This window comes from Saimiri boliviensis, chromosome 9 (assembly GCF_048565385.1).
Source record: "Saimiri boliviensis isolate mSaiBol1 chromosome 9, mSaiBol1.pri, whole genome shotgun sequence".
NCBI classification, from domain to species: domain Eukaryota; kingdom Metazoa; phylum Chordata; class Mammalia; order Primates; family Cebidae; genus Saimiri; species Saimiri boliviensis.
Genome location: NC_133457.1, coordinates 48,598,191 through 48,611,251, shown reverse-complemented (window position 1 = coordinate 48,611,251; position 13,061 = coordinate 48,598,191). Strand labels below are relative to the sequence as shown.

The window sequence follows — 13,061 nt, the reverse complement described above, 5'->3', positions numbered from 1 at the left end:
TAAACAGTGCTGCAATGAACATTCGTGTGCACGTGTCCTTATAGTAGAATGATTTATAATCCTTTGGATATATACCCAGTAATGGGATTGCTGGGTCAAATGGGATTTCTGTTTTTAGGTCCTTGAGGAATCGCCACACTGTCTTCCACAATGGTTGAATTAATTTACATTCCCACCAACAGTGTAAAAGTGTTCCTGCAGGTGTCCAGGAATTTATCCATTTCTTCCAGGTTTACTAGTTTATGTGCATAGAGTTGTTTGTAATAATCTCTGATGATGGTTTGGATTTCTGTGGAATCTGTGGTGATATCCCCTTTATCATTTTTTATTGCATCAATTTGGTTATTCTCTCTTTTCTTTTTTATTAATCTGGCTAGTGGTCTGTCTATTTTGTTGATCTTTTCAAAAAACCAGCTCCTGGATTTATTGATTTTTTGAAGAGTTTTTTGTGTCTCTATTTCCTTCAGTTCTGCTCTGATCTTAGTTATTTCCTGTCTTCTGGTAGGTTTTGAGTTTTTTTGATCTTGCTCCTCTAGCTCTTTCAATTTTGATGATAGGGTGTCAATTTTCGATCTCTCCTTTCTTCTCATGTGGGCACTCATTGCTATATATTTTCCTCTAGAGACTGCTTTAAATGTGTCCCAGAGATTCTGGTATGTTGTGTCTTCGTTCTCATTGGTTTCGAAGAACATCTTTATTTCTGCCTTCATTTCATTGTTTATCCAGTCAACATTCAAGAGCAAGTTGTTCAGTTTCCATGAAGCTGTGCGGTTCTGAGTTAGTTTCTGCATTCTGAGTTCTAACTCGATTGCACTGTGGTCTGAGAGACTGTTTGTTATGATTTCTGTTCTTTTGCATTTGCTGAGGAGTGATTTATTGCCAATTATGTGGTCAATTTTAGAGTAGGTGTGATGTGGTGCTGAGAAGAATGTATATTCTGTGGATTTGGGGAGGAGAGTTCTGTAAATGTCTATTAGGTTTGCTTGTTCCAGGTCTGTATTCAGGTCCTGGATATCCTTGTTGATTTTCTGTCTGGATGATCTGTCTAATATTGACAAAGGGGTGTTAAAGTCTCCCACTATTATTGTGTGGGAGTCTAAGTCTCTTTGTAAGTCATTAAGAACTTGCCTTATGTATCTGGGTGCTCCTGTATTGGGTGCGTATATATTTAGGATCGTTAGCTCTTCTTGTTGCAGTGATCCTTTTACCATTATGTAATGTCCTTCTTTGTCTCTTTTGATCTTTGTTGCTTTAAAGTCTATTTTATCAGAGATGAGAATTGCAACTCCTGCCTTTTTTTGCTCTCCATTTGCTTGGTAGATCTTCCTCCATCCCTTTATTTTGAGCCTTTGTGTATCCTTGCATGTAAGATGGGTTTCCTGGATACAGCACACTGATGGGTTTTGGCTTTTTATCCAATTTGCCAGTCTGTGTCTTTTGATTGGGGCATTTAGTCCATTGACATTTAGGGATAGTATTGTTATGTGTGAATTTGATGCTGTCATTTTGATGCTACCTGGCTGTTTTGTTGGTTAGTTGATGCAGATTCTTGATTGTGTTGATGCTCTTTTACCATTTGGTGTGTTTTTGGAGTGGCTGGTACTGGTTGTTCCTTTGTATGTGTAGAGCCTCTTTCAGGAGGTCTTGTAGAGCAGGTTTGGTGGTGATAAAATCTCTGAGTGCTTGCTTGTTCACAAAGGATTTTATTTTTCCTTCACTTATGAAACTTAGTTTGGCTGGATAGGAGATTCTGGGTTGAAAGTTCTTTTCTTTAAGGATGTTGAATATTGGCCCCCAGTCTCTTCTGGCTTGTAGGGTTTCTGCTGAGACATCTGCTGTGAGTCTAATGGGCTTCCCTTTGTGGGTAACCCGACCTTTCTCTCTGGCTGCCCTTAGCATTTTCTCTTTCATTTCAACCCTGGTGAATCTGACGATTATGTGCCTTGGGGTTGCTCTTCTTGAGGAATATCTCTGTGGTGTTCTCTGTATTTCCTGGATTTGAATATTGGTCTGCCTTGCTAGGTTGGGGAAGTTTTCCTGGATAATATCCTGAAGAGTATTTTCCAGCTTGGATTCATTCTCTTCATCACATTCAGGTACACCTATCAGACGTAGATTAGGTCTTTTCACATAGTCCCACATTTCTTGAAGATTTTGTTCATTCCTTTTTGCGCTTTTTTCTCTGTTCTTGCCTTCTCTTTTTATTTCATTGAGTTGATCTTCGACCTCTGATATCCTTTCTTCTGCTTGGTCAATTCGGCTGTTGAAGCTTGTGCATGCTTCACGAAGTTCTCGTGTTGCGTTTTTCAGCTCCATCAATTCACTTATACTCTTCTCTATGCTGTCCATTCTCGTCAGCAGTTCGTCCAATCTTTTTTCAAGGTTCCTATTTTCTTTGCGTTGAGTTAGAACATGTTCTTTTAGCTCATTGTAGTTTCTTACTACCCACCTTCTGAAGTCTGATTGTGTCATTTCATCACCCTCCTTCTCCATCCGGTCTGGTTCCCTTGCTGGTGAGGAGTTGTGATCCCTTTTAGGAGGAGAGGTGTTCTGGTTTTGGGAGTTTTCATCCTTTTTGCGCTGGTTTCTTCCCATTTTTGTGGGTTTATCCACCTGTTGTCTGTCTCTGCCCCAGGGAGTTGGAGCTTTATGAGTTTCCCTTGCACTACTGCCTTTTTTGATTTTTCTTTCAGGTCTGACCCACCCAGCTAGCAGCAGGCCTAGCCACTGCCTGCCCGCAGGGGCTTTGCTGAGCTGCTGTGGGCTCCACCCAGCTGCCCTGAGCTCTTCCCTGTAGTCCTTTTTATATGGGCGTAGTTAGAACTGTCTCGGCAACAGTGGCCCCGCCTCTGTTATGGGGGATTCTCTCTGTTGTGGCAGGTTGCCTCGGCAACGGCGGGTTGCCTCGGCAACGGCAGCCTGCCTCGGTAGCGGTGGAGAGTCTCAGTAATGGTGGAAGCCCCTCCCCCACGGAGCCTGGACCGTCCCGGTTCAGCTGTGCTTGGTTTGCAGGGCTCACCCCAGAGGGTTTCCAATTACTGTTTTTGTTTTCGTTGTTGTTGGAGGTGGAGGGGTGGGACCAACCGAGCCTGATCGCCTGGCTCCCTGACTCAGAGTCTTTTCTTTTAAGTTGAACGACTCCGGACTCCGCATTCCAGTCGCTTGTTGAAAAGGCGCCGGGATCTCCCGTGCTGCGACTCACGGAGTCAGCTCGAACTGCGGCGCCGGCTCCTGGCGGATTTTTTGCCTAGGAATCTCCTGGCCTGACTCGCTATTTCAGATGAATGGGCAACTCTGTCGTCTCAGGGCTCTGCTCGTCAGCTAAGAGGGCTCCCAGACCAGTGGCTTTTGTACGGAGAACCGCAGCAACAGGGAGTGGTCACAGCAGCCGCGCGGGCGGAATCAGCCCCACAGGGGCCAAAACAGCCGCACCGGCTGGGACTGCGACGCTGGCTACCCCTCTGCCTGGGTATCTCCTGGTCTGTGGGCAATAAGAGTTCGTCTGGAAATGCGGCGTCCACTCACCCTCTGCACTTTCACTGGGAGCTGAAGTCCTGAGCTGTTCTTAGGCAGCCATCTTCCCAGCATTCCCTCGTAGTTTGAATTTTTAACTCCCACAAGTGAGACCATACAAAGTTTTGTTTTTCTGTGTCTGGCTTATTTCACTTTACGTAATGATCTCCAGTTCCATCCATATTACTGCAAATGACAGGATTCTTTTTTATGACTGAAGAGTACTCCATTGTGTATGTATGCTACATTTTCTTTATCAGTTTTTCTGTTGATGGACACTTAGATTGCTTCCAAATCTTGACTATTGTGAATAGTGCTGCAGTAAACATGAGAGTGCAGATACCTCTTCAGTATACCAATTCCCTTTCTTTTGAGTATATATCTAGAAGTGGGATTGTTGGATCATATGGTAGCTCTATTTTTAGTTTTTTGAGGAACCTCTAAACTGTTCTCCATAGTGGTTTTATGAATTTACATTCCCACTAACAGTGTACAGGGTTCCTTTTTCTCCATATCCTCACCAATATTTGTTATGTATGTCTTTTGGATAAAAGCCATTTTAACTGGAGAAAAATCGTAATTTTATTGTAGTTTTGATTTAGATTTCTCTGATGATCAGTGGTATTGAGCACCTTTTCATAAACTTGTTTGCCATTTGTATGTCTTCTTTTGAGAAATATCTATTTAGATCTTTTGCTAATTTTTTAAACCAGATTACTAGATTTTTTTCCTGCGGAGTTTTTTGAGCTCCTTAACATATTCTGATTATTAATCCCTTGTCAGGTGGATAGTTAGCAAATATTTTCTCCCATTCTGTGGGTTGTTTCTTTACTTTGTTGATTGTTTCCTTTGTTGTGCAGAAGCTTTTTAACTTGGTGTGATCCCATTTGTCTGTTTTTGCTTTGGTTACCTGTGCTTATGTGCTTGTGGCAACCATTATGCAAGAAATCTTTGTGAAGTTCAATGTCCTGAAGAGTTTCCCAATGTTTTCTTGTAGTAATTTAATAGTTTGCGGTCTTAGATTTAAGTCTTTAATCAAATTTTTATTTGATTTTTTTTATATGGTAAGAGATATGAGTCTAGTTTTATTCTTCTGCCTATGGATATCTATTTTTCCCAGCATCATTTATTGAAGAAACTATCTTTTTCCCAATGTATGTTCTTGCCACCTTTATTAAAAATGAGTTCACTATAGATGTATGGATTTGTTTCTAAGTTGTCTATAATGTTCCAATGGTCTGTGTGTCTTTTTTTTTTATGCTGGTACAAAACATATTGTTTTGGTTACTAGAGCTCTGTAGTATAATTTGAAATTGGATAATGTGATTCCTCCAGTTTTGTTATTTTCGCTCAGGATAGCTTTGCTTATTCTGGGTCTTTTGTGGTTTCATGCAAATTTGGGGATTTTTTTTTTTTTCTATTTCTGTGAAGAATGTCATTGGTATTTTGATAGGGATTACATTGAATCTGTAGATTGCTTTAGGTAGTGTGGACATTTTAATAACATTGCTTCTTCCAGTCCATGAACTTGGAATATATCTTTCCATTTTTGAGTGTCCTCTTCAATTTCCTGCATCAGTGTTTTAAAGTTTTCATTGTCAGTAACTTTCACCTCTTTGGTTAATTCTTAGCTGTTTAGTTTTATTTGTAACCATTGCATAAGCAGTATTACTTTCTTGATTTCTTTTTCAAAGTGTTCACTGTTGGCATATAGAAATCCTACTGATTTTTGTTGTGTTAATTTTGTATCCTGCAACCTTACTAAATTTGTTTAGCAGTTCTAATAGTTTTTTAGTGGAGTCTTTAGGTTTTTCCAAATATATGATTATATCATCTGCAAATAAGGATAATTTTACTACTTTCTCTCCACTTTGGATGCCCTTATTCCTATCTCTTGTCTGATTACTCTAACTAGGGTTTGAATAACAATGGTGAAAGTAGGCATCTTTGTCATGTTCCCAATCTTAGAGAAAAGACTTTCAGTATTTCGCCATTCAGTATGATACTAGCTCTGGATCTGTAGTATATGGCTTTTATTGTGTTGAGGTATGATCTTTCTGTACCTGTCTTTTGAGTTTTTTTTAAATTTTATGGAGGACTGTTGAATTTTGTCATTTTTTAGCATCAGTTGAGATGATCACATGGTTTTTGTTCTTCATTCCGTTGATATGATGTGTCCCATTGATTAATTTGCATATGTTGAACCATCCTTGCATCCCTGAGACAAATTCCACTTGGTCATGATGAATGATCTTCTTAATGTGTTGTTGAATTGGATTTGCTAATATTTTGAGGATTTTCGTATCAGTGTTCATCAGGGATATTGGCCTGTAGTTTTGTTTTTTTGGTGTCTTTCTCTGATTTGGTATCAGGGTAATACTGACCTCATAGAATGAATTTGGAAGTATTACCTCCTCCTCTGTTTTTCAGACTAGCTGAGTAGATTGGTATTAGTTCTTCTTGAAATGTTTGGTAGGATTCAGCATTGACGCCATCGGCTTTTCTTTGCTGGAGAACTTCTTATTGTGGCTTCAAGCTCATTACTTGTTATTGGTCTGTTCAGGTTTTTAATTTTTTTGTGGTTTAATCTTAATAGGTTATGTGTGTCTAGGAGTTTATCCATTTCTTCTAGGTTTTCCCATTTCTTCTTTTAAAGAGTTTCTCAAGCCTTTGCAGTCTGTACTCACTGTCTGGTAGCAGCAAAGTTCCAGTGGTAACTTTATGGGGTTTATCGTTGATTTTTTACCATTACAGATATTCTGAAGTTCATGACATTGTTTTTTAGTAATACTAAAGGCAGGTTTCACATACGGCTTTCTTTATGCTTCTTACTGGACTTTGGCTTTGGGGGAATAATGTACTGAAAGATTCATATCCTAGTAGTTACTGTTGTCTTCCAGACCTAGAAAGTCCCCACTGCAACATTTTTTTGAATGTTAGTGAGACCCCCATCCATTGATCTTCACTGTGTTCCTGTTTTCACTTCTTTCTACGTCTTTTTCCATGTGTATCAGTGTAGTCATTTTTTTGCAGGTTCCGTAAACTCCTTGTTGTTTGCGTCATTCTTATTTGTCTGGAAAAACTCTACCATGATTGAACATGACTTCTTCCTCTGTGTTCATTCTGCATGTCGTGGGAGAAAATCACATAGGCTGATTTCACTTTAAATTCATCATCACAGGCCTCACATGGACACTTATATCTGCCCCAGAACTTAGTGTGCTTCTCTAATACAGCTATAAGATGCACTGTCACCACAGCCTGGAAATTGATTACATCTTCCTGAATCCAAATCTGCAAATCTAATTTGCATCCACAATTTTGTCCTTAAAGAAGAGGAGGTACTCCTTTTCTTGACATTGAATTCTATCTGAGCTCTGGATTCTATTTATTTCCTCTACATAAGAGCTTTGCTCCCTCAGTTATGCCTTCTTTTTCTTGTTTTGTCAGCTTAACTTCTCCCCTAGATGGTTCTTACCACACATAAATATGTTCAAGTATCTCTCATCCTAAAAAGCATGCCTCCCCAGTCCTCATCTCTGCCCACCCATACCCCAGTCTTTTTATCATTCCCATCTCTCTGCTCTCCTTTGAAGACAAGACTTCTCTAGGGAAAAGTAATGGTAGGAGTGTGCAGGAGAGAGAGAGAGAGAGAGAGAGAGAGAGTGTGTGTGTGTGTGTGTGTGCAGTTCTCCAATCAGCACTCTTTCTGTGATGTGGAAAATGCTTTGTATCTTCACTGTTCAGTAGCCACTAGCCATGTGTGGATATTGAATATTGAAAACTTGAAATACAGCTAATGTAAAGAGCCAAAGTTTTAATTTTGTATTACATGTAAATAACCACATGTGGCTAATGACTACAGCACAGTACAACTTCAGTAAAAGAACCTGGACTCCTTTTTATTTTTATTTTATTTTATTTTTTTTTTGAGACGGAGTTTCGCTCTTGTTACCCAGGCTGGAGTGTAATGGTGCGATCTCGGCTTACCGCAACCTCCGCCTCCTGGGTTTAGGCAATTCTCCTGCCTCAGCCTCCTGAGTAGCTGGGATTACAGGCACGAGCCACCACGCCCAGCTAGTTTTTTGTATTTTTAGTAGAGACGGGGTTTCACCATGTTGACCAGGATGGTCTCGATCTCTCGACCTCGTGATCCACCCGCCTCGGCCTCCCAAAGTGCTGGGATTACAGGCTTGAGCCACTGCGCCCGGCCTGGACTCCTTTTTAAAAAGCAGTAGCTTACTTTAGGATTTGGGCAGGAAAAATATGAGTCTGGAGTATCGTGTGGGCTCAAGTAAGAAAGTGCTAAAAAATAATGGGGTATGTAAAAAGGACATTGAAGCCAACATAAAGGGACTTCAGATTACCAAATCTGGAAAAATTTGAGTTTCAGAATAAATAATAATAGTGGGTTAAAACTTATAGAATAAAATAAATATTCACATGCCAATACTGATACAAATAATATTCACATGCCAATACTGATACAAATAAACAATCAAAAACTGAAATACTTGGTAGGGAGAAAGGACTGCTTTTTCCTAAATTCTAGTTAATGAATGTAGGAGGGATGAAGGAAATTAAAATCAACATTGGCAAAATCACTATAATAAGTGAGTGAGAGCACAATTCAACAAATCATCTATGGATGCTAAGTAAGTGAGCATAAGTATGATGACAAACAGCATTTTTACATAGTCTCAAAGAATCTCCCCACAAGATATCTGATAGATGCCAACTTAATTGAGTGATCAAAGTTAATATCAACAGTCATGAGACATCCAGTACTTCCCGATAGGATGCATTGAGGAGGACACTAAGATACATAACCTCAACGTAATCATGAGTAAACATCATACAAACTCAGATTCAGGAGTACACTACAAAATAACTGGCCAGTACTGGCAAGGTCATAAAGCAAAGAAGAAAAACTTAATGAAATGTCTCAGGATGGAGAGGAATAAGAAGACACAGCAACTGAATGCAGTATGGGATCCCATATTGTGTCCTAGATCAAAAAAGGTCATTGGTGAAATTTTAGTAAGGGCTACAAATATCAGTAATTCTGCTATGGTAATCCAAAATGTTAACATTGGTTGATAAGTATACCGAAACACTATTTTAACAGCTTTTTCTTAATACCTGGAATTATTTCAAAATAGGAGTTTTTTGTTTTTTGTTTTTTAATTGCCTGTACTTGTGCATTCAACCCAGGTCTGTTTTCTGAGTTTCAGATTATTATGTCTATCTTAATATATCACATTGCAAACTTAATACATTTAAAACTGAAGTATTGATTCTCATGTCTATCCAACTTCTCCCCCAAAGTCTTAGCAAATGTTTAATTCCACTCAGTGTGTTTTTCATTTCTAGGCTTTTCCATTTTTATTGTCTTCTGTGTCTGTATGGAATATATGGACTTTTAAATGTCTTTGACTACTAATTCTATCTTTTTGGTCATTTCTGATTCTGCTTCTATTGATTTTTCTTTTCATTATAGATTATAATTTCTTGGTTCCTTGCATTCCTGGTTATTTTTTGTTGCATGCCAGACATTGTGAAGTTGCTGGATATTTTTATATTTCTATGAATATACTTGAGCTTTGTTCAGGACTTGGTTAAGTTACTTACAGTTTGATCCTTTCGTGGTTTGCTTTTAACTTTTGTAAAACAGACAAGCACAGCCTTTACTGGAGGGCTTATATTTTCCTACTATTAAGGCAATACCCATGAATTACCAGGATTTCTACTGTAGTTGATGGTACCTCTTGCTAGCCATGTGTGGGCTTTAGGAACTCTTCCCTCTATTCTTTTCAAATGGTTCTTTCCCTAGCCTCAGATAATTTATGCACACACACACACACACACACACACACACTCTCACACACTCTCTCTCACACACGTATCAGTACTCAGCTGAAAACTCCGTGGAGATTCTTGTAGCTCTCTGGAGGTTTTTCTTTCTCTGTGCAACTTTCTTCCCTTCAGTACTCTGCCCTGGGAACTCTAGTCACTTTGACCTCCCCCTGCTGACAGCTTTGTCTCCTCTTCTCAGAGACAACACTTAGCCGTACGCTGGGGCAGTTTGGAGGGCTAACCTGTCCTTCACTGCTGATTTTGTCCGACTTTTTAGTCGTTTCGAGTGGAGAGTAAATCTAGGTCCTGTTACTCCATCTTACCTGGATGTAGATTTTCTTTTAGTTTTAACATTTTCTTTTAGTTTTAAAAAAAATCCAAGGAGAATAGATCAGTCTTATTTTAAACTATTTATAATACTTATTTACCTTTGTAATTTTTAGATACTGTATTAATGTAAGTGCTTTATATGTCACATATAAATAAAATATAAAATTCTGTATATTGAGGTTATTTTCAATATTTGTTTTCTGCCCATCCATGATTTATGATATGAAATTGCTTGACTTACAGATTCGAAGAACAGTGCCATCCTAGGTAATTAGAAAAATAATATTTCCAAATATAGTGATGAATAAAATAACCTATATTTATTAATATTACTTAAGTTTGGCAGAAAACCCAATTTTTAACTGTTTTATACTTAAAAATTAAGAGTGCTGAAGATTTCTGTAGGGTGACACTTTTAGTTTATTGGCATCCTTGTTTTGGTTTGTGGGTATTCTAATCCTTTCATAAATTTTTGTATACTTATAGGTCAGTACTGCATTTTTTTTGTTTTTTAACATCTCATAAAATAGAAAATTGGATTTCTATAATTAAGGTTTCTCATAATTGGTGTTTATATGAGACAAATATGGTATTACAAGGAGAATAATACTGTATTTGGGGGCACAGTGGAAATGTAGAAGGGCACTAGACTTTAGTAACTGAATGAAAAGGTAGAAGTTGAGTCTTGGCCAGCTTCTTACCAGTTGTACTACTCTTTGAGCCTTACATTTTAACTTTGTCACATAACCTCCTTGATCCTTACTTCTTTTAAATGACGTTAATACTCTTCACAAAGGCAGTTGTGAGAATTAGGTGTATTTTGTGAAGGTGCATAGTAAACTGCAAATCCTTTGTAAAAATCAGGAAACAGTTTGAGGTTTAGCCTGAGAAGTATAAGTTTTAAACAGTATTATACAGTGGGAACATCTGACTATATCTGAGCCCAATATTAAAAACCAGAATTATTATCTTGGCTTCTATTTTCTTTGGTTAGTTTCAAAAATTTTTAAATTTATTTTTTCATGCCCAGCTTAGTAGAAGTGAGTCATATTATCATTTCTCTCTTGACTCGGCAGTATACCAATAGCACTTCACCCACATATGTGACCTGTGGGTTGTGGAGAGAAATAAGGATGTTACTCAACAGCTTGCATCTTTCAACAAAAAATACTTTTCAACAACACTCATGAGTTTCTTTTAGTCATTAGACAATGCAGACCCTTAAACATTAAGCTAAACTCATAAACTCAGTAATATTTAGTGAGAAATTTGGAGCAACAAATTGTTAAAGTTAACTTCTGTGTTCTCTGTAAATACCAACAACTGTGAGCCATGGAGTACATTAGATGACCTTGGTTTTTATGGTCTAAAACATTTTCTACAGAATGGTGCATAAGCTGTTACTGGAATTGGAATAAAAGGCTACAGAATTGTGTGAGGCTTGCTGTATATTTATGAATCAGATTTTTTTAAGTGGAAGCCACAGTTGTTTCCTTGTTTGTCATTCATGCTTTAGCAGAGGATATGATGCCATAGAGCTGGCTTGGTTTGTAAGTTCTCATTTAGGGTTTGCACCGCTTTCTTTTCCTTTTTAGAGGCCACAGCAGTTTTGATGTCTTATCAAACCACAAAATGTACCTCGTTGGGTATTTAGCAGAGGAAATGTGTTGACTGTTAAACATCCCTTATCTACAGTGCTTGAGACTAGAAATGTTTTGAAGTTCTTATTCTTTTTCTTTTTTGCTGGTCTGGATTTTGAAATACTTGATTTTGCATTATGTATATTTGCCCATTAAGCATCCCAAATCCCAAAACCTTAAATTTGAAATGCTCCAATGAGCATTTCCTTTGAGCATCATGTTGGTACTCAGAAAGTTTTGAATTTTAGAGGAGTTTGGATTTTTAAATTTGGAATGTTCAGCATGTATTTGATAGTTTCAGTAATGATTGTGACATTCCTGTTTAGTTCAATTTTGAAAATATAGCATAAATTTTAAAATGCATATCTACATATGTATGGGGTAGCTAATGTGTAGCCATGCAACTGCAGACACGTGGAAAACAATTCTTAACCCTTTGAATGTATTACTTTGTGTTTAAAGATAATGTTTTATCTTGTTTAACTAGAATCTAATATGTTAAATCTCTTTTATTCTACTTTAGCATCAAGGCATGCCATGGGTTGCCTCTCATAAATGGCCAAAGCTGTGACCCTTATGCAACAGTTTCTCTAGTGGGCCCTTCTAGGTAATGTTTATTGAATTATTATTAGGTTTTCAAGTTTTAAAGTTTGATTTAAAATTTTAAAAAGTAAGGTTCTATGAGCAAATGATAGCTATTTATAACACAAAGAAATAAATACTTTGAAAGGAAAATTTTTAGTGAATTCTGTTATACGCTTATCAATAACAAAGGCTTCTTTTTACAGACAAAAACTGGCACTGTTTCAAGTCTGCCATACTCTAAGGCTATAGGGAACAACCTTAGTTCTATACTATTACAGTGTAGTACTTTAAAACATAAACTTGATTTCGTGCGTCAGCATTCCTACTTTTAAGTATCCTGAATTGTATGATGTAAAATTTTAATGAATGCCAGTTCAGATTAACAAGACAGTTTCTGTATTTTTATCTGGAAGGCAGCTCCAGATTGCCTTTTCTACTCAGGAGATCTGTCCTCTACAGAGAGAATTCCAACAGTAGAAAAACTGCGGAAGTGCTAGAGCATGACAAAGTATACCATATCATTGATTTAAATGATTTATGATAATTTGTGAAAAAACCCATAGCATTTTGTAATATTGTGTGTTATTATGACTTCATTATGGTTTATTTAAGGAACAGACAAATCTGAAATACGTCTACAATTTGAAGGTTTAGAATCAGGAAACAAGAGGCACAGTAGACACATACATGCATACATACACACCCTTTTCCCCATCTCCAGAATCTCTAGTTATTCTTAATTTGTACAAAATCACTACTAAATCACTTCGAAAAATGTATTTATGTATGTATGTAAAGTACCTAGTACCATGCCTGGTATTTATTAGGTGCTCAAACAATGGTATGCTGTTTAGCAGATAATCAGTCTTATGACATTAAATGCTATTAGATTTATTTTTGCATGTTAAACATGTTCAATCTAGTAGAGCTATTTTTTGTTTTTTGTTTTTTTAATAATCTGTACCTGACAAATTCTTTAGTTTGTTTGGTAACATACAGTTAGAAACAATGTTTTCTAAACAATGTTTCTATGTTTCTGACATACAGTTAGAAACAATTTGGCATATGAATTTATGTTTTCAAAAGTTATTGTTGGTTTTGCTATTGTACTGTAGTTCTGTAAGATGCTAACACTGG

The 13,061-nt window shown here is 37.4% G+C and overlaps 1 protein-coding gene across 4 annotated transcripts in view; it reads left to right on the top strand.

The window, feature by feature from the left end:
• RASA2 (RAS p21 protein activator 2) overlaps nt 1-13,061 on the top strand; it is a 123,090-nt gene that overhangs the window by 57,162 nt on the left and 52,867 nt on the right. For all 4 annotated transcript variants that reach the window (XM_039461886.2, XM_039461884.2, XM_039461885.2 and 1 more), the window contains exon 6: nt 11,863-11,946. In XM_039461886.2, coding sequence (XP_039317820.2) covers nt 11,863-11,946 — 84 coding nt within the window. The remainder of the gene's footprint in view (nt 1-11,862; nt 11,947-13,061) is intronic.